The 20,801-nt window shown below is 51.4% G+C and overlaps 1 protein-coding gene across 2 annotated transcripts; it reads left to right on the top strand.

Annotated features, from left to right (window-relative positions):
• Positions 1–583: 583 nt before the first annotated feature.
• Positions 584–19,392, top strand: ADA (adenosine deaminase). Of its 2 annotated transcripts, XM_027646023.1 has the most exons (11): positions 584–662; positions 7,311–7,372; positions 10,518–10,640; positions 10,769–10,912; positions 11,703–11,818; positions 14,026–14,150; positions 15,739–15,810; positions 16,077–16,178; positions 16,885–16,952; positions 17,340–17,469; positions 17,670–19,392. In XM_027646023.1, the coding sequence occupies exons 1-11, from the start codon at positions 627–629 to the stop codon at positions 17,769–17,771; spliced, it is 1,080 nt and encodes a 359-aa protein (XP_027501824.1). In that variant the 5' UTR covers positions 584–626; the 3' UTR covers positions 17,772–19,392. The 2 variants fall into 2 exon arrangements, with proteins under 2 accessions (XP_027501824.1, XP_027501825.1); XM_027646024.1 differs by lacking the exons at positions 584–662; positions 7,311–7,372 and adding an exon at positions 8,251–8,816.
• Positions 19,393–20,801: the final 1,409 nt, after the last annotated feature.

Here is a 20,801-nt window from a genome sequence, read left to right as displayed (position 1 = left end):
AGGGGCAGCTCCGCTCAGGGCTCTGAGCTCCTGAAGGAAACATCAGTGGGACTTCAGGAAGGGTGGGTTTTGATTAAACATTAGAGAGAAATTACGGTCTGAAGCTCCGCCAGGAGAGGTTTAGGTCGGATATTAGGAAGAAAAATTTTTTACGGAGAGAGCAATCAGACATTGGAACGGGCTGTCCAGGGAGGTGGCGGATTCACCCCCTCCCTGGAGGTTTTTGAGATGAGACTGGATGTGGCACGGCAGTGTTGGATCAAGGGTTGGACTCGATGACCTCGGAGATCTTTTCCAAGCTGGCTGATGCTGTGATTCTACGACTCTATGAATTCTCCCCTGCGAGCGCGGCGAGGGGCTGCCCAAAAGATGCCCCCACACCCCTGGGAAGCTGGACGGGAGCTGGTGGAGCCCAGGCTGGACGGGAAGCTTAGGTGTTCCCTTCCACCAGGGCAGGGGGGGGGGTGTGTGTGTGGAAGGGGATGATCTTTAAGGGTCCGATGCCATCGCCCCGTGCCTGCCCCGGGCTTTGCGGGGCGGGGCCGGCGGGGGCCGGGCGAGCGCGGCCGGCGGGGCGGGGGCGGCGGCGGGCGCAGAACGGCAGCGGGAGCGGGAGAGACGGGATCATGGAGCGGGCACCGGGAGTCTTCGGGGGACCCAAGGTGAGCTGTAGGCAGGGCTCGGGAATGGGCATGCACCGGGAGCAGCGGGGTTGGGAGCGGGGTGAATGCTCCAGGGCGCGGTGGCTCAGCACCCACCCCCCCCGGGGGCACAGCACCTCTGCCCACGGGGCACGTTCGTGCCCCGTGGGCAGAGGTGCTGTGTCCCGGGGGGGCTGAGTTGCTGTGCCCCGGGGGTGCTGCAGCCGCGTGGGAATTAGGGCACGACCGGGACGCGGCGGCTGATGGGCGGGGATTTGCCCGGCGGTGTCACCCGGCGCTGCCGTGGGGTCCCCCCGCACATCCCCGGGTGTCCAGGGCTCCATCCCGGCGCCGCCGGTGCTCGGGATGTGCAGGTGGGCTGGGGCTGGGAGGGAGGGAGGGATAAGCCCTGAAGAGTCGCAGAACGTGCCGAGATGGAAGGGACCCAAAAGGGTTGTTGAGTCCGACTGCTGGCCCTGCACAGGACCATCCCCAGGAGTCACACCCTGTGCCCCAGAGGATCATCCAAATGCTGCCTGAGCTCTGGCAGCCTTGGGGCTGTGCCCACTGTCCCGGGGAGCCAGGTTTAGTGCCCAACCACCCTCTGGGGGAAGAACCTTTTCCTGAGATCCAACCTGACCCTGCCCTGACACAGCTCCAGGCCATTCCCTGGGGTCCTGTCCCTGCTCCCCCCAGAGCAGAGTTCAGGGCCTCCTTTTCCCCTCCCGAGGAAGTTGCAACTGCATTGAGGTCTCCTATCAGTCTCTTCTTCTCCAGCTGAACACACCAAGTGCCCCCCCCCCCCCAACCCCTGCCATGGTCTACTAAACTAAATGTTTTCTCTTGGCTTTTTCATTTTGTTGTTTTGTGGGTGGTTTTGTTTTGGGAGTTTTGTGTTTTGTTTGTTTGGGGTTTTTTTTGTCTCTTAAACATTTAGTTCAGTTCGTGTTTTGTTTTGTTTTGTTGGGTTTTTTTGTCTCTCAAACATTTAGTTCAGTTTTTCCTCAGGTGCCTGTGACACGACCTTGGTGGCTGCTGTCAGAGGGTGCTCCAGTCTGTCGCTCTTGCCATGCCTTGTATAGGTGCATCTCAAGTAGGATCCTGTGGTAATGTTTGTTATTCAGATTAGAAAACAGTTGAGGAGGAAGATGAAACAGCTGTGGTTAGCAATAGTCCTGTATCTGATGGTAGGTCACTGCAGGATGGTTCTGCTCCCAGGCTGTGGTCCCAGTAAGCTGCTGTGCAGGGAGCAGGTCTCCTCTGCCTGGCTGCCACGTTGGGCTCTTGGTGGGAAGTGGGGGGTCAGGGCAGAGGAGACCAAGAATAGTGATGTGAGGCTTGTGGTGGTCCTGCCCTGGGAGAACCTGAGTGGTGGCAACACTGTGTGGCTTTCCCAAAGAAGATTGTCTCTGAAAACCCAACAGAGTTGGATTTTTCTGCTGCTGTTTGCATCCCCTACCACTCCCAAACCATTTGTCTCTCAGTTTGAGTTTGCACCAGGAAAGTCTTGCATAGTTGGAAAGGTCTGTGTGCACAGGTCTGATTCATGTTTCGCTCCATCAAAATCTTCCGTCTCAGGGAAGTTGATTCATGCAGTAGCAGACAAACCTTGATACCAAAATCCAGGGAGTGCTGACAGCTGCTAATGGTTAAAGCCTTTTTAAGGCTGCTTCAGTTTTGGGACATGGTGGCCTTTCATCTGGTCCACTGAGAACAAAGGTTGTTGGTTCACCCCAGTGGTTTTAAACTTTTGGACGAGAGAAGCAACTTAAGTTCTTCTTTCACTTGTGATTCTTCCTACTTTTCCAGTGCATGGGAGAGTGGAATGCCAAAGAGAAAAATCCTAGGAAAATCTGCAGGGTCTGACTGCTAAGATCAGGCTTCTGTTGCCCGGCTGCCGGCAGTTACAAGACTGGTTTTCCTGAGTCAGGCAGTCCCTTTCAGTCCTGTGAACCTGCTAAGTCAGGCTTGGGGGAAAAAAATGGGCCTGAAGTCAGTTAATGAGCCCTATTCATTCCCCTGGACCCTCTGCCATTGGGAACGATCAGTTTTGTGTTTTAGAGATGTTTCTGGTGACTGGAGCGGCTTCGAGCGCCGGCTGAACCTGGGGCCAGGGCTGCCTCTGTGTTTTTCAGGAGCTCTTTTACTCCCAGTGACTGAGGTGGACGAACAGGGAGTTTCCAGGGCTGCTGGGGGACAACTTTGAACCCTGCTTATCATAGACCATAAAAGAGCAGAACAGGCTGACGTTCCTTTGACACAAACCATCAGGCTCTCCCCGTTCTGCTGCACAACCAGAGCAGAGACCCTCTCCTCACTCGCTGCTGGCTCCTCTCCCTGCAGGCCAGCCCCAGCTCGAGGGCTTCAGGACCCATGGCTCTCTTCTCCTGCAGCTCCCATGTGCTTTGAGCTGTGTTGTGGGAACAGGAGTTTCTGGGGTCAGGCTCTGCTGCTGGATTCTGGTTTGGAACATGGGCGTTGAGTCACACGGGGCAGGTGTTCCTGCAAGACACACCGTGTCTGGAAAGCATGGATGTGCTTTGCAGCCCAGCAGTGTGTCCTGTGGGTCTTGCAAGTCTCCCATGTTTCTCTTTCAAAGATTCAAGCCTTAAAGCATGTGGCAGATTCATCTCCCAGATGCATTTGTGGGTGTTGCCATGTTTGAGGACAATACTGTGCCCCTTCCACTTCACATCCCTCTTGAGCCACTCGCACCTCTTGCTCCCAAACAAGTGTTTATGGTGAGCTTAGGATGAGGATAACTTTGCTCCTGACAGCACACTTCCATAAAACCAGTATTTGGGAAACACAGTTCATTCTTTTTTGCAGTGATTGGCATTTGTCTTATCTCTTGTTCAGCTTTGCTCTCCATTAACATTTGCCTGCCACACTTATCTAATAATTGACAAATTACAGCTATAATTGCCCTGTTTTTCAGCTATTGAGACTAATAGAATGAATTTAAATCCTGGGCAAAATCACTGTTTAGGGTTTTAAAATGATGCCACTGTACCAGCTGCAGTTGATGTTAATTTTACTGTGGTGATAGGACTGACTTTGGTCATTGTATGTATTTTAAGAAAGACCCTAGAACTACCTCATACAGAAAATCCTTCAAGTGCCTTAGCTTGGATAGCTCTTTTAATGACATATAATAATAGGCAAACTGAGCAGTTAACTGCTCTGCCATGGTCTGCTGAGCAAACTCTAATAGAGAAATTGTGTTGGGTTTACTGTGGCTGAAAATACTTTGAATGTTTAGCTAACTTTTTCCTCCTAATTTCACTAAATTGAAAATAATCAGACTTGATCCTGGAATGGAACATACTTGTTTGAGTACCTAATTTTGTGTTTGAATTTATTTTGAAGCTTATTAAGTCTCAAAGAAAACATTACAATATTGCCAGAGAAGTCACGCCAGAGCCCTTAAAACTTCTCCTTTTTAAAATCTGAACCAACTTGCTGATATCTGCACCAGTGAGTCACGTGCCCTGGTTGAGCTGGAACTTTTTTTGCATAAAAATGGAAAGCGCTGGGTTTGCTCTGATGGGCCTTGCTGGGGGCTGTCTGTGCTGAGGACGCACAATTTACAGCCAGTTACATCTTTTGAACTCACCCCTCTGGCTTTCAACAACTCTTTAGTGAAACTAAAGGTTTTATTGAGTTGCACTCTGGGTTTTTGATGGGCTGGCAGGAGCTCAGTGGAGGTGCAGAAGGGCACAGGTGTGGCTGCACAGAGTTGGTCCTGAGGGTCCTGGCTGCAACTGGGGGATGAGCAAAGCTCCTGCCCCAGGAAAGCGTTGGAGAGCTCTGCTGCTTTCTTGTTCTTCATCAGAACAAGTGTTGCCACATCCTGTGAGAAGGGAAGGCATCGACCTGGTCGAGTGGGTGGCAACCCTGCCCATGGCAGGGGGGTTGGAGCTAAATGATCTTTTAAGTTCCTTTCCAACCCAAACCTTTCTCTGATTTTATGATCAGCGGTCCTGGAATGGTTGGAGGCTCCTCTGCAGTGCTGGTGCAGCACTGGTCCTGGACCAGTGTTGAGATCCCCATTTAATTTGTGTGCACAAGCTTCTGCTCCAGATAAACCAGAGGGTTTGGGGTGAGAGACCACGTGCCCGTGGAGCTCTGTGTGCCAAGGAGCAGAGCCCTGGAAAAGGCACTGGGCTCCTGCATCCATCATTATTTCTGCTTGCTCAGGCATCATCTCCTGGAGCCACAGTTCAGAGAAAACTCTTTCATCTCTCTCTGGGCGCTTTCCTTGGCTTCAGGCAAGGTCATGTCACCCACTTGTGTCTGGAAAAGTCTTGTGCTTTGTTTACCCAAAACAAACAGTCAGGAAGAGAGCTGAAATGTAATCTGCAGCGAGCAGCCTCCCTCGGACCTGGAAGCCTGGGGGTTTGCCAGCAGGGCGCCCAGGGGAGATGAGCAGCTGGGTTGTGCCTCTGCTGATTGCATCCTTATCTAGAGCCTTTTAGGCACACCTTTCCATCTTCTCTTGAGTGTCCATTGGCCATCTAAATAGCATAGATTGCTTCTCAGCTGCAGAAAACGATGCCCTGAAGCACTGATCTTGGGGAAACCCAAAACATTTCGGGTTGAACAGCATTGAGCTGCCTTAGTTTAGGTCCCTCCAGACCCAAAGAAATGCTGGCAGAGGAGGAAGAGCCTGTTGCTGGTGTTGGAGAGGACACCACAGAATCTGCATTCTTGTTGACAGGAATGTCACACTGGGATGCTCCTGCAGGAAACACTTGAGAAGTGTTTGGAGTGAGAAGACCTCAACAGGTTCAGGTTGCTTGGTTTTTAAATCCAATGTGAGCAAGTTTCAAGCCTGTAAGTTTTATCCATCAGAAAGGGCTGTCACAAGGGCTGTTGGATATCTCAAGGAGTGGAGCTTGCCTGGTTTTGAAATAGGAGTTGGAGCTCAAGACTGGAAAGCATGCCAGGCGTCCACATCTGGCAATGCAGATCAGTCCGTGGTGTGTTATTTTATCTGCTGCTCTGCAGGACATTTAGTCCTCATAAGCAGGATTGTGTAACTCGAGATGGGGGAAAAAGCAGGTTTTTCCCTTTTTCAGTCTTCTTCCCTGTAGATTCAGATCGTATCTTAAGGGTAGGAGAAGTGACAGGGATCTCTTTTTACAGCCTGCTAACAGTGGTGTCTGTGGGCATGTTTGTGACCCCCTGGGCCAGCTGATTGCAGCAGTGCAGGATCAGCAGCTCGAGCTGTCCTGGGCCTGGCACCAGTGCATGTTGAGGGGCATGTCCTGTGGGGGTGGGCTGGCCCCCAGCCCTGGCCCTGCCCAGCAGTGAGGGCCCTGTGCAGCAGCAGTGGTGGGTGACAGCCCTGGCAGTGGGTTGGGGGTCTCTACCTGCATGGCAGGGCTGCAGGGCAGGGTGGGCATGGGAGCGAGCTTGTGGGCATCAATGCATGGGCACTGCCAGCCCTGTGCCAGGAGCTCATGTCACCTGCTCTTGGACACTCCCAAGGATCCAAAAGGATCCCAGGGAGGTGGACAGTCTTGCCTTGCCCTGCTGGCAGGGACCACTTACTCGTTTTTCCTCCCAGCTCCCCGTAGTTACTGTTTGATACACACCCTGATGCCATAGGGTTTGTGAGTTTTAATTAGTAACCCTGGGTGGCTTAATTATCCATGCAAATATCCAGTCCTCTTCTGAATCCTACTCAATTCTTACCCTGCAGCAAACATGTACGCAGTAGAATGTGCACGATGTTACAACTAACAACTTTGGGTGTCAAGTCGCTGCTCTACAGTTTGATTAAAAAAATAAAATTAAACATACATTTTGTAGGCTATGCCGTTACTTAAAAAAAGAAAACAATGCTGGAAAGATGAATATCTAGCTGAAACATTTTACAGCTAATATTTTCCTTCCCAGTTTGACTTCCAAATTACATCTGTCATGTTCCTCCAAAAGCCCCAGCTGGCTAATGGAAAAAACTTACTTTTGTTTTTCTGGGGCTCTTTCTCCAAAATCCAGTGTTTCAGCAGTAATTGGGAAACAGGGTTTCAGAGTGAAAAGACCTGAGTTACTGTCCCATTTTTAATGAGTAAAAATTTAAGTGTTTTATTTTGAAACCAGCTTGGTAGCTCTATGGGACAACTTGTTATTATTTTTTACAGCACCTTGTACCATGGGACCAACCTCTTGTGTAGGATTAGAGATCCTGTAAGCTCTGATAATACCAAGTAATTAACAACCCATCAGGAGCTGATTCTTGGAAGTGAAGTCAAAGTTTTTGTAATGACTCTTACCAAATTAATTGGTCTTTGGCTGCTTGTGACTTCAAGGAGGAGTAAGCTGGAAAGCAAAGGTGTCTGGGGTTTGCTTTTTTCACTTTTCCCAAACTCTGAACCATGCAAGCTAAATAAGGATAGGGCAGTTCCTGAAAATTACTGGAAACAGAATAATTTTCTAAAGACTCATTCAATGTGGGAGCTGCAGCAGCTATAAGAAAATACTTAGTACTTAGATGTTGAAAAATAAACTTTATAGTGATTATATTTTAAAAATGTTCCTGTGCTTCCTTGTAATGGTTTTGTCCCTGTATTGGCTGCATTTATACCCATGTGAGTGCCAGCTACTTATCTTTGAACTTTTGCTGCAGCTCTAAGAATACCTGACCTATTCTTCTTATTGCAGGTTGAGCTTCATGTCCACCTGGATGGAGCCATTAGACCAGAGACAATCTTGTACTTTGGCAGGTGAGCTGTGGGGTGAGGAAAGCTCTGGGAGCTGCAGTTCCAAAGCATCAACCCTTCTGCTTGTCCAGGTCTGCGACAGAAGAGCTCCTGCAGGCAGCAAACCTGGCTGGTGCTGTCTCTGTCCTCTGGCTGCACAGTGTGGTGACGCTGAGCACATCCCAAAGGGCAGTGGGGCTGCACAGTGTGGTGACACTGGGAACATCCCAAAGGGCAGTGGGGCTGCACAGGTAGCAGGAGCATGAGCAAGGTGGTCATGGGTTTGTGAGCCAGGCAAGCCAAGAGGAGCCATCATGAGAAAAGCCCCAAAGGTGTCTCATAAACAGCTGCCTGCCTTTGAAGTGCGGCCAGGACACGGCAGAGCAGCTGTATTCTGATTCCTTTTTCCATATTCCTAATTGCAAAAGCAAGTGAAATGACAGCAGGTGGGAGCGTTGTCTTGGTGGTGGTGGTGCCGTTCCACGGTTTGGGAGGAAAAACCCACCCTGCCCTGCTGCCTTTGAACCCCAGGCTGTCTGCCTGGTGTCAGCAGTCAGGGTGTGGGTGACCCCGGGAAGCTCTTGGCAGTGACTTGGAGAGAGGTTGTTTCCTTGACAGAGCCCATGTGCATCTTCTCCCTTCAGTGTAGACTGTGTGGGAAGCACTGGGTGAATGATTAACTGGTGTGAGGACCTGGCTCCATGTTTGCAGGAAAAATAAACAAGATTTCTTCCAGCTGTCACTGATACCCTCAGATCAAGAAGGTTGTGAGCTTAAGGATTTCAGGGAACAGCTCTCAGACACAACTCTGGTACTTTGGGGAGGAAACCAGTTCTGAGGAGGATGGGAAGTGGTTCTGGCATCCTGTGAGCCCAACAGGCTCCAAGGCAGTGCAGTCCTAGGGGGAATATTCTTTCTACAGTAGCTTTTTCTGCAGGGCATGGCCATACCTTTTGCAGTGTAGTCAGAGCCAGGAGGGTGGGTCAGAGCTGTCCATCCCATTCCCTGCAGGATGTTGGCACTGAGCTGAGTCAGGGTTCCTGCTGGTGGGCTGCAGGGCTGGAATACAGGTCCAAATGGACAGATGAGTTGGTGGTGACTCCCTGGGGCTCTGCTGGATCCCTCTGCTAGAAAAAGGAAAATGCCAGTGTAGTCCCTGAGGAGGGCTGCGGGACCCCTGAAGCCCAGGAGGCACTGGTTGTCTGGGGATCCTGTGCCAGGATCCTTGCTTAGGGCAGGAACCTTCATTGCCTGAGTGTGTGCTGAGTTCCCTCTTATTTTTAAACAGCCCTGGCATCCCCCAGAGCTGCCAGCCCTCGGGTGGAGCAAGGCTGTGCTATTCGTGAGCTCTGAAACTTGCACTCACACACAAAAAAAGCAGTGGGGCAGTGCAGGAGGCTGTAGGGGACTGACTGCCTTAATAACCTCACCCTGGGCACAGAAGGCTGCTTGTGGTCTATTTTTAAAGGTAAATAGCTGGAAATAAATTTGCCAGGTGGTGGCATAATATAACCCCGAGCTGCTGGGATGCACAAGGTCCCTTGGGCAGTGCACTGCTGAACTGGGCTGTTTTTAGAAACTTTGTCTCCAGTTCTGTCACGTCTGGGCCAGGGTTTGCATCCCCCTTGCCCAGCCAGAGGGTTTAGAGCCATGGCAGATCCCTCAGGGACTGGGTGTCTCCAGGAAAGCTGCCCTGTCTGAGGTGGGACAGTGTGTGTGGTGCTGCCCATGGCTGGAGGTGGCTCTGGGCAGGACACTGAGGTGCTGGTGGGCATGAGCACATTCCCTGGAGCAGCTTTGCCTCAGGAAGGATCCCAACTACCAGCAGGGTTGGATGAGGCAGCAGCAGCTCCCAGAGCCACACTGGCATGATCCACCAGACCTCCTCATCCAGAGGCCTGACTCCAGGGTGGATCATCCCAAAGCACTGCTGCTGCTGCCTGTGCAGAGGCAATCCTTTGGGAAGCACAGGAAAATGCCAGGGAAGTGGCTTTGCTGTAGGAAACTTTCCCTGGGCAGGTGGAGGGAGGTGCATGCCCGTTCCTAGGGCAGACACTGATGTGTCAGTGCCATGGAAAGGGCAAGGCAGGGAGGAAAACCAATGCCCTGGCAATGATGAGTGTTCCCTGCTGAGTGCCAGCAACTTAATCTGTGCAGATTGCATGTGAGGGCTGAGCGTGGGGCTGGTTTCCTTCCTGGCCAAGGGGGATGGAGCAGTGTTTACAGAGCCCAGGGGCAGGGTCCTTTGGACTGTGTCCCTGCATGGCTCCCTGGAATGGTTGCTGGCATGGGGACAATAAAGCTGTCTGTGGTGTTTTGTCTCTATTAGCAGAGATCCACCAATTAGCTGTAATTCATTGTGGCAGAAAAGAGGATTAAAAACAAATGTCTGGTTATTATTCCAAATTTATGTTGGCTCGTGCAGGGTACCAGAGTGTGGGGGTGGCAAAGCCTGCCCAGGGAGCCTTCAGCACCCTTGGCTGGCAGCCTGGCTGTTGCCCCACTGCACTGGGGACACCTTCCCCCCCACAGTACTCCAGCTGCTCCAGGGAAAAATGGCCTCTCCTCTCTTGGAAGTACTTAAATGGGCTTTAGCATCACTATCCCTTTGGTGAGAGCAGTTGTTGCCATTTGCTCCTGCGTGGAAGGTGTCCCTGTCAGAGAAGATGCCACCACAATGCTGGACTAAGGAACCAGCTCACTCACAGGAACTGAACCCCTGAGCCACGACACTTCTGCCTGCATGATCCCAGGCCTTGGAGCATCCCCTCGATTTTTCAAACCTTTGAGCCTGCATAAGTGGATATTGACTTTTCTAAAGAATTTTGGCAATTCCTAGGACTCAGAGGTGCCAAGAAATAATCCAGAGCCCCTTTAGATGAACTCCTTCTTAAGCTTAAAATGTGCCCTGGCTGTGTTCCTGCAGGGTCAGTCTGGGCTTGCATTTTGGTTTGTTTGTGCTTTGCCTGTGTTTTGGATTGCCTTCCTCCCCGCTGAGATCCAGGGCAGCATCCACGAGGAGATTTTGGAAGGACAGCATGTGCTGTGTCTCTCTGTGAAGGAGCAGTGGTTGATGCTGCCAGCTCGGGATGTGATCGCTGTGTGAGATGGACTGATCAGGAATGTGATGCCTTCCTTCCCTGTCAGTAACACGTGCCTTCATTTCCAGAAAAAGAGGGATCCCTCTCCCCGGCGACACTGTTGAGGAGCTCCTGAAGTACATCAGCTATGACACACCACTGACACTCCCCCAATTTCTAGAGAAATTTAATTACTACATGCCCGCTATTGCGTAAGTACCCTGCTTTTTGCTTCTCCGCCCTCAACCCTTGGCAGCATCCCTTGGCTCAGCCCTGGAGGTTCCCTGTGTGCCCTGAGGGCGAGCAGTCCCAGTGATGGGTGGCAGTGCTGTCCCTGCAGGGGTGACCGTGAGGCAGTGAGGAGAATTGCCTACGAGTTCGTGGAGACAAAGGCAAAGGAAGGAATCGCCTACGTGGAGGTCCGGTACAGCCCTCACCTCCTGGCCAACTCTGGCGTGGATCCCATCCCCTGGGGACAAGCTGAGTGAGTGATCCTGCTGTGCCAGGGAGCTGCTGGGTGGCCAGTTTTGCATGGAGAAGGCATGGCCCACTCTGGACAGCAGTTATGTGTCCAAAGCCTGCTGTAACCAAAGCTCCTTTCTCCCCCCATGCAGTGAGCACCAGCATGCTTCCACCTCTCCTTCCCACTGTAGGGTTTTTCATCTTAAATACCTCTGTGTGCTGCTGTGTTTTAATGTCCCTTGCTCTGGGCACTGGATTCTGCATGTGCAGGGCAGCTGTGCTCAGCCTTCTGGCTGGAGCTGTTCTTTGTGTGAGGCAAGGCAGCCTTCACATGTGGACTGCCAGCAAAATGGGAATTTGAGCTGGCAGAGATGGTGGGTGGTGTTGGAGGGGGCTGGTGATCCGATCCCTTCCTTGCATGTCATCCCCTCTGTAATCTGTGCCTCTTATTAAATCAGTGCTGGACTCTGTGGCCCCTCCAAAGTGTGCTGTGGTGGGCACTGAGCCCCATGCTTGCCCCTGCCTGGCTGCAGGCAGTTGTGTGCCCTATTGAGATGCTCTGGCAAAGAGGAGGTTCCTCTGGGCAGGATTTGCCCCTGGTTCCCTGAGGCATTTCTAAATCTTACTGTCATCTTCACGTGCTTTTATGGTAAATGTGGGCATGGCATGGGTGTAAAAGGTGCTCATAAGTTCTGGGTGGTCTCACCGGGTGCCTCTGGATGTTGAGGCGAGTGGAGCCCCGGGCAGCCTGTCTCCTGCCTGCCTCCCTGGCTGGTGTCTGCCCTCTTGCTGATGGCTTTTCTTCCCTGCAGGGGAGACCTCACTCCAGATGAAGTCGTTCAGCTCGTAAATCAGGGACTACAGGATGGAGAAAGGGATTTCCACATCAAAGCCAGGTCTATTCTATGCTGCATGCGCCATATGCCAAGTAATGTATTGCAGCTCCCCTGCTGCCCTGCTCCCCTTCCCTGGCGCGTGGCGGGGGGTGATGGCCCCTGGGTTTGGGTCCCTGCACAAATGTGGGGAAAGCCCCTGGTCCCTGGGTCTGATGCAGGACCAGACAGTGCTGAGGAGGAGTTCTTCCTTGGTGGGGGTCCTCTGCTCCCTTCACTGGGGGGAAAAGGTCTGCTGAATGGGAGAGGGGGGGTCTGTGGGTGTAACCAGTATGTGAAACATCTTGCTTGTCTGTCCTGCCTGGGGAGCTGTGATCTCTGCTCCCTGCCCTGGGGAGCTGTGATCTCTGCTCCTTGCCCAAAGGCCAGAGCACCCCTTAAGCCAGTCAAAGCCATTGGCACAGGGAGCACTTGCATCTGCTGTGCTGTCTGGTGGGTCTGAGAGCAAATGGTCGTGGAAGGAGGACTGAGATCTCACACTTCCCTGCTCGTGGTCCTGCTGCTACAGCAGCACGTGCTCCTTCCTTAGCCTGGATCACGGGGCAGCCAGAGAATCAATCCACTGGGAGCAGTCAGTCTCTGCTGGCTTAAGATGAAAACACAAGTCAAATATACTTAAGACAAATACATAAAACGTTTTTTAAAAAATCAGCAGCTCTGAACTTGGTCGGTAACAGGTGCTGTGACCCAGAATAGGAAGGAAACCTGATTTCCAGCATTTCAATGTGCTGCTGAGTTCTGTGAGGACCTTCCTCCAGGGAAGAATGCAGTCAGAGAGAGGCTGTGTGACAGCAGCTGTTTTATGTGAAGACTTTTCTCTGAGTATCGTCATATCTCCCATCAGTTTCATATAGGCTTAATAGGGTAGATGGTGGAAAGATATTTCCTAATGAGTATGTGGTTAATTTGTGTCTAGAAATGTGAAAAATTACATTCTTGGGAACCGGGAGATTGGAGAGCGGGTTTTTTTTCCTGCCTGCACAGCCAACTGCAAACAAGACTTTGAAAACTTGACCCTGTCATTTCTGGTTTCTAGGGAGAAAACATTTTTCTTTGTAGAAACTGGAAAGCTGAAAGGCACAGTCACCCTGATCTGCAGTGTGCCAGCACACGAGTGGTAACAGCAGGAGGTGCCAGGAGCATCCCAGGGCACGTGCAGCTGCACTGCAGGAGGGATTGCTTGTGCAGGCAACAGAGCAATTCTCATACCTGTATCCCAGGGCACCAGCTCTGTTACCCAGAGCCAGGAATGTGCTTGGTAAAGAGTCTTTAGTGCTACGTTCAGGATATGCTGCATATCACCTGTGATATTAATCACAATGAACTGTTGAGAGAAAGGCAGAGATGCCAGCCAGAACTAGCTTGTATTAAACTTGTTAATAAAATAGTGACTCTAACCCAGTGAGTTGGGAACTGATGAAAACAAAAAGAAGATGAGATCGCACACATCATCTTATGTGTTCTTATGGTTTGGGGACTGTATGTACACAGCAGGTGCCTGTTAATTATTAACACTACTGTTTATCTCTGTTTCTTGGCCTTTCTGCTAAGGTTAAGTGCTATGTGAGCTGGTAGATGCATGTCCTTCAGCAGAGGTTATCTGTCCTGATCAGAGAGAGTTCTGAAGTAATTGTCAGCCACTTGTTACTCTCTCACTGATGTCAAATAGATAAAAGTTCAGCTCCTTCCCACCAGGAGTAGAATCCATCATCTTGCCCCAGAAAAGTCGAGGATGCCCTATAACAGGGCATGGCTGACTGTTATACAGGGCCCCCCAGAGATCCCTCTCAGCCCAAACTCCTCCTTAACACGACACATCCAACAGATGGCCAGCCTGGGATGGGGTGAAAGCTCAGGAGTGAGTTGAGGGAGTTCTCCAAAGCACCATGTTACAGCCTCAGGGCAGTGCAATTCATCTTACCTTGAGCCAACTGCAGCAGTCAATCACTGTTTGGAGGGGATTTTTTAATTATTTTTTTCCCCTTGCTCAAAGTGAACAGAAGAACACGATAAGAGCAGTTTTATAGCTGGTGAATGCATTTGGTTTCCCTTTCCTTGATGACAGACCCATCAGTTGACAGCTTTTATTGGCCTGAAGACGACGGACTTTTCTAGGAGTTTCTTTTTGGAGCATCAAAAATTTTAGGAAAGACCAAAGAAAACAGCTCTAGCCTTCTAGTCATAGTACCAGGATTTGTTCATTAAAATGCTTCCTCCTAAATGCTGGTACTGTCTCTTCCAGGCTGGTCTCCAGAGGTGGTGGAGCTCTGCAAGAAGTATCGAAATGACTCTGTGGTGGCTGTTGACCTGGCTGGGGATGAGACCCTGAAGGTGGAGAATGACTCTGAGCACAAGAAGGCTTATGAGGTTTGTGGAATTAAGCTTCTTAAAAGAAATTACAAGGAAAATACATATTGAGGGGATGTGTGTGAAGGGACAAGCAACACGTTTTCCCAACTGCAGACGGCTGGGACAACTTAGAAATGCGTTGCAGCTATTAAAAACATTCAGATAAATAGCAGAAGTGTTTGTTTATATTTCCTAAATGATTAATGGCAGGCATCACTGCTTGAACATGGCCTTAGAGCTGGGGCTTGGCACGCTACCCTGTAGCACTGAGCGTGACACAAGTGACTTGGAGCCCAGATCATCCCCCACCCCGCTGCTGTCAGCCCCTGGGGCTCAGTGGAACCATGGCCAAGGGTGGCAGAGACTGGCCTTTCCAGTCTGCCAGAATCACCCAGGAGCTGAGAGGAAGCTGCACATTTGAAGGGCTTTTATCTGATCATCTCAAATACAAACACTGTAATAGCTTCAGCAGCCTGATCCCAGACTCTTACTAGACCTCAGCCTTCGCAAAGGTTCTGAGGGAAAGTCTTGTTCCTCTTTGCTGGTGGGAATCTGGGGTTGTTAGTCCCCTTCATCAGAGGGGGAGGAGGTTGTGCACCACCACTGGCAAAAAAGACAGTGGTTTGTAAGCAGTGCTCAGGTCTGAAAGCACGTGGGGCTTCCTGAGGTCCTCACCCCATCAGTGGGAGCTGATACAAAGCCTGCCTGCACTGCTGTGCAGTAAACAGAGTGATTATAAACCAAGATGCAGGCACAGGGTTCTGTGAACAGATGGGCTGATGTGTCTTCTCCTCCCTGCTGTGCCAGCAGTGCCCAGGTCCAGCCTTCTCCATCCAAAGGGTGCATCTTGTCTCTGTGCCAGGGGTTCGCTCAGGCTCTGAGATGCTGAAGCAAACCCCACTCCCATCTGTATTAAGCAACTGAAAATCCCTCCTGAGTGCAGAGCCCTGAAGGACTGTCTGTGAGGAGCGGCTGCTGCGGGATGGGGCTTGCAGCCTGCCTGCTGCTGCCAGCTGGGTGGCCCTTCTCCAGCAAGGCAGGGGCCAGGCTTCCCTCGAGACTGCATGGCTTCCCAAAGCCCAGGTGGCCGCTGGGCCACCCTGGCAAAGGATTTTTCGGGTTGGTCATGGAGCTGCACCGAAAGCTGCACCCACAGGGTCCTCTCGGCTGGGCTGCCTCCAGCCCAGCCCCTTACAGGAGGGAGGTGCTCAGTGTCAGAGCATTTCTTCATCTCTGCCCTGGGGGGAGCTTCTAAATTTCCCCACGTGGCTGCAGCTGACCAAAAACGTAGAAGTTCCACAGGCTGGAACTGCTGCAAGGTTTGTGCAGAAGGACAGGTGGGTGGAGGAAGGAAAGCTTGGAGCTTGCTGCTGTCTGGAGAAGAGGCACCCAGAAAAGCCCTTGAGGAGCCTGGCTGGGCTCCAGCAGAAGTTACCAGGGTTTCTCAGTGTCTTTGTTTGTGGCTCTTCTCTTGCAGCCCTTGGAGTGCAGAGCCTGTGACCTGTGGGCTCTTGGCACAGAGCCCTGTTCTTGCTGTGCCACCCCAGGGGTTTGCTGCCCTCACAGCAGGTGATGGGACAGGAACACGTTCTCCCTTGTTTTGCAGGAAGCTGAGAGGTGTGGGATTCATCGCACTGTCCATGCTGGGGAGGCTGGCCCTGCTGCCATGGTCAAGGAGGTACGAGGAGTTCCCGAGTCAGGGCAGGGCGAGGGGCAGGGCTGGGAAGGGCCCTGCATCCCCTGCACCAGGGAGAGAGCTGTGCCAGCCCTCTCTGTAGCCACAGCACAGCAAACGCTGGGGACATGGTGCAAGGGCTGGAAAGGGCCATCCCAGAGCAGGGTCAGTGGTGGGGGCTGTCCCTGCAGTGGGACAGGAGTCTCAGGGCAGGCAGGAGCCAAGCTGGAGCTCAGAGGCTGTCAGTGGTTCTCCTGTGCTCTTTTTAGGCAGTTTATGTCCTGAAGGCCGAGCGTGTTGGCCATGGATACCATGTCCTAGAGGATCCTGAGCTCTACAAGGAGCTGCTGAGAACAAAGATGCATTTTGAGGTAAGGATGTGTGGTGGGGGCGTGACAGCTGCTCTCTGAGTGGAAAACCAGCCCTTGTTTGGGCTGTGCTACAGCCAGGGACACGACCTGACAGCCGAGTGCTGACCACACGTGTGGTAACATTGCACTGAACTCAGCTGCCCAAAGCTCCCCAGCAGAAATGGTGGGGACACCTGTCTGTTTGCTGGAACCTGTTGCAAGGAGCAGCAATGCACACAGCAGCTTGTGGGAGGCTCGTAGCAGAAAGAATGGTTGATATACCTCAAGTCTGCAGGCTCCTCCTTTCACAAATCAGGCTGCTGTACCAGAGCAAGTCTGGTTAGAGGGTAGAAATGCCTGAGAGTTACTGTGCACGTGCAGATTTCCTTGGCTTTTCCCCAGAATGGTAATATCCAGCTAATAGTTGGAATATTTGTGTATATACTTAATGGCAGTGGTTTCCTAACTGTGGTTGGCACATCACTCATGACTGACTGGCCATGGGAAACATCCCACTGGCTCCTGCTGCTGCCATGTGGGTTGTGGGCTCTCTGCATCTGTGTCCTGGGACGTGCACTGGTCCATCAGAGTAGCACTGAGGGGCAGCTGTGAACAAAGCTCTAAGCCTGTATCTGGCTCTACCAGTGTGCTGAGCTATCTGTGTCCACAGCTGGGGTTCAGATCTGCGTGCTTGATTCTGCTTTTCATGCTTAACTCCTCCAAACAGGTCTGCCCTTGGTCCAGTTATCTCACTGGTGCATGTTCTCCGGACTTCACCAAACACCCCGTAATACAGTAAGACTTCTCAATTATATGCAATCTTAAATAACCAGGATTTGGGTTGCTTTACTGCTTTACAAAGCTAAGGCCCATCTAATTATGTAGGACAATGTGGCACATCCTTGTCCTTTGGCACAGGGGGAGCTGGTGCAGCTGGAGGGGTGCAGGGGTCCCTTGGGTTGGCTGTCCTGTCCCTCCTGCTCTGAGCTGTGGGGCATGAGGTGCTGCACCCCAGCCACTACTGGCAGGTCAGTGCAGAGCTGTGGGGACAGAAGCCATGCTCCATGTCTGTCTCCAGCAGTTCCAGCCCTGAGGTCTTTGCTTTTACTGCGTTTCCCCCTGAGAACTGCACAGCGTCACATCCAGTGCTTTACCCACCACTTCAACCCCATTTCCTTACAGATTTAAGAAGGATCGTGCCAACTATTCTCTAAACACGGATGACCCCCTCATCTTTAACTCCACCATTGACAAGGATTATGGCATAGTCAAGGAACTCATGGGCTTCACTGAAGAGGAGTTCAAGAGAGTTGTGAGTCAGCCCTGGCTGGGTGCTCTGATGCTGTCCTGGTGCAGCCCGGAACAACCTGCTGGTTTTTCTTTATGAGCTGAAGAATTTTTAATGGAAATCAGAAAGTGCTGCCCTGGCCTTGTAAGCAGGAGGCTGAGAGGGTGCTCTTCATGTCTGACGTGTTTTAATGTCTCCCTTGTGTTCCCCCTCTTCTTCCCCAGAACATCAACTCGGCCCAGTCCAGCTTCTTACCTGAGAAGGAAAAGCAGGAGCTGCTCAGCAAGCTGCATGAAGCCTATGGGATGGTCCCCAACACATCGTGACCCGTCCCTGTGAGCCAGCATGGAGCAGAGCCCTTCGTGTGCTGACTCCTCTGTGCCCGTGGGAGCTGGGGAGGAGGTGCCCAGGGTCGGTCTCTATTCCTGGCAGCCCTGTGTTAACCCTTACAATGCTCATCAGAATCAGACTGTCACATTCACCCACCTCTACCCCAGAAACCCTCTCCCAGATGGATATCCAGCTTCCTATCCCGCTGCTGTGCAAGCAGGCTGGATCTGCCTGCTGGCCTGACTCTCTTCTCCATCTGTCAGTGTTTCTGTACTGCAAATGCAAACAGAAAAACCTCCCCTGCTTTTTTTCCCCCCAGTCTTTCCCTGTTTTTCCTGTCCTGTCCCACTGACCTGCCTGGCCCTTGTCTGCAGTGCTGAAATAACCACCTTTAACTCTGACTGGCCTGGGTTAATCTTCACCCTTGCAGGGAAGAGGTGTGTTAGTGCTGGCAGGGAGTGAGCAGGTGTTTCAGACACAGAGGCTTTATTCCTGTCCCTGTGGGTAGGAGGGTTTGGTCACAGCTCTGTTTACACAGGGTTAGTCTTGTACTAACAAGACTGGAACAAGAACAAGCTGGAAGCTGGTGCCCCTACCTACACACAGGTCTGAAGGGCATTTCAAACAAAATACATTTTTTTTTTGCATCCTTTCTTGGACAAGAGCTGTATTAGGCCTCCCAATGTCACTGCAGGTGACAGCAGTGCTCACAGCTGGCCATGACCATGCTTGCACATGCATAGGAAGTTGGAACATAATTTTACCACTTTGGGCCAAAATCTGCCTTCTGGGACTTTTCCCAGTTTTGTACTCATCCTGGAGAATTCCTGTGAACTGCAGTTTGATCTTCCTCTATCTTCATTTAGGGCTTGGAGAAGCCATGGTCGATTGGCTGGTTTAAGAGTTCTGCCCCCTTCCTGATTTGACATAATCATTAGGCACTGCTAAGGCTGAAAAAGTAAATTAACTAGGGCTCAGTGTTGACTTGGGTCCCACCTGATTGCTTCTCTCACTCAACTACAACACTGGCTCCAAGTCAGATCTTTGGTTTGGTGGAGAATTCATACAGAAAAATTCACCAAAAATTCCTAAGTGATTTTGGTGCATAATAGTGTTTTTACTCAATAAGCAAAACAGCTGTGTATCCAGAGAAGAGACCATTATTTTCTGATGTGAGTGTGTGGTGTACTTTAGCATCCCAGGTGTCTGCCAGGATGCTTACTCCAAAGATACTGTACCAAAAAGTTGCCTTTGACAAGGGGCCGTGGTCACCATTACCACGGACAGACCACGGACCAGTCCAGCCTCATCCAGCAGGAACAGTGTGCTGGGAATATTTCCATTCTTTCTGGGCTTCCATATTGGTCTTCTGAGTAAAATACTCATCTCTGAAGTATGTGGTGCATATATATACATAGATAGATGAATAAGAGAGAGTGATTTTCTTACTTTTATAAAGCAAAAAGTAAAGCATCCCTTTTAGGAACATGACTGCGGTAAGAAACGGGCCTTTTTTGGGTAATTTCTCTCCAAAAATTATTTCTGAAGAAGAGTTTCTTGTTTGGATTCTGGACAGTTGATTGTTAATCCTCTTTAATAAAATAACAGATTTATATTAAAGGTAAATCCTTTTGCCTTTCTGTTCAAGGGTGACTGTTAGGAACTGTGGCCCCTGCTCTTCAACACGTGCCCTGGTACCCCTGCTAGACCACAAGGGTCCACCACTGGTAGGTGTGAGGGGGGCTTTGGCAGCCTGATTCCTGCCTTCTCCTGTTGCCAAGTTGGAGCACCTTGACAGCCAGAAGGAAGCCTGCTCCCTTGCCAGCCAGCCAAGTTGGATTTATGGATGCAGGTTGTTCCAACCTCCCATGTCCTTTTCCCTTTGCTAATCAAAGGGATGTGCAACCCCTGCCAGAAGCAGCAGCGCCATCACTGAGTGCTCTCACTTTTTCTGGTGTGTATCAGAAGTAGTTCACAGGTTTTTTCCCCTGTCTCCTGGGTTTTGCACTGGTGGCTGATGCTCAGAGCCAGACAAGGGACAGCCTGGGCTGCACCATCGGGGGACAAAGGGGAGTGTTTGCCAAAAGACTATGGATCATTCAGTGCTTGGTTAGAGTTTCAGGAGGTCTGGCATGCCATGTGTTCAGCTGAAATGGAGGGCTTGGAGCATCCATGTGCTCAGCAGCTTTGCAGGTGGGGATGTGGCTGGATTAAGGCAGTGCCCTTGGTCTTCCAGCACAGTCGGCGACAGCAGCTGACCTGGCTGCCACTTGCAAGGGGAACCCGATGCCTGTCTCCTGTCCCCTGAGAGTAGTTGGCCCACAGGTCCCTACTCCTCTGCCTAAATATAATTCTGGAACAGATATTTTCTGACTGAGGAGAGCTAAGATTAGCTCCCATTTGACTGCTGGAGGTCTTGTGTGGTGCACGGTCCCTCCACGCCGCCTGTGTGTGTGTGCCAGCGTGAGCCAAAAATACTGCTCTGCTCCTTGGTGAGGAGAGCTGGAAATGGGGCTTAAAGACACAACTATGGAGTCAGCCAAGCCCAGGAGCTACCTGCTGGTTTGCCCCTGGGCATGGGAAATGGGAGCAGGCTCTTGGCTGCTGTCCTGGCTGGGCTCTGCAGGGAGCCCTGTGCCAAAGCAGCGGCTGCAGCCACCACTTGGTTGCCAAATCCTTGTTTCCTGTAGGGGCTGGAGCCATGGACATCTCTGTGCTGGCCCCACAGCCACTGCTTCTCAGAGGCCCACAGACAATTCTTCCTCTGTCTGGCATCTGCTTCTCTCCTTATTTATGGCCTTGTTTTCCCTGATAAACCTCAAACTCATAACATTCAGTTCTTCCCTGGGCTGTCAGGGTGATGCTTGTCCTTGTGTCACCAGCTCAGTGTTTCCCTGGGCAGCTCTGCCTTGTGCCTGTTGGGCTGTTGGTCCCAGCCAGGCTGCTCCATCGAGATCAGCCTGGGCTGGGTGAAATGCCAGCAATGTCCCCCTAGTTCTGTGCTGCAGAGGGAAGATGCCTCTTCC

The sequence above is a fragment of the Corapipo altera genome, unplaced genomic scaffold, assembly GCF_003945725.1.
Source record: "Corapipo altera isolate COAL_440 unplaced genomic scaffold, ASM394572v1 64, whole genome shotgun sequence".
NCBI lineage: Eukaryota > Metazoa > Chordata > Aves > Passeriformes > Pipridae > Corapipo > Corapipo altera.
This window is presented reverse-complemented; position numbering and strand designations above follow the sequence as displayed.

What these genes read in the sequence shown, in the direction of transcription:
- ADA (XM_027646023.1), top strand. Translation starts at nt 627, where the DNA reads ATGGAGCGGGCACCGGGAGTCTTCGGGGGACCCAAG. An exon ending in AGCACAAGAAGGCTTATGAG is followed by an intron (nt 14,151 to 15,738) that starts GTTTGTGGAATT and finishes CTTGTTTTGCAG; the next exon opens with GAAGCTGAGAGGTGTGGGAT. An exon ending in ACCAAACACCCCGTAATACA is followed by an intron (nt 16,953 to 17,339) that starts GTAAGACTTCTC and finishes ATTTCCTTACAG; the next exon opens with ATTTAAGAAGGATCGTGCCA.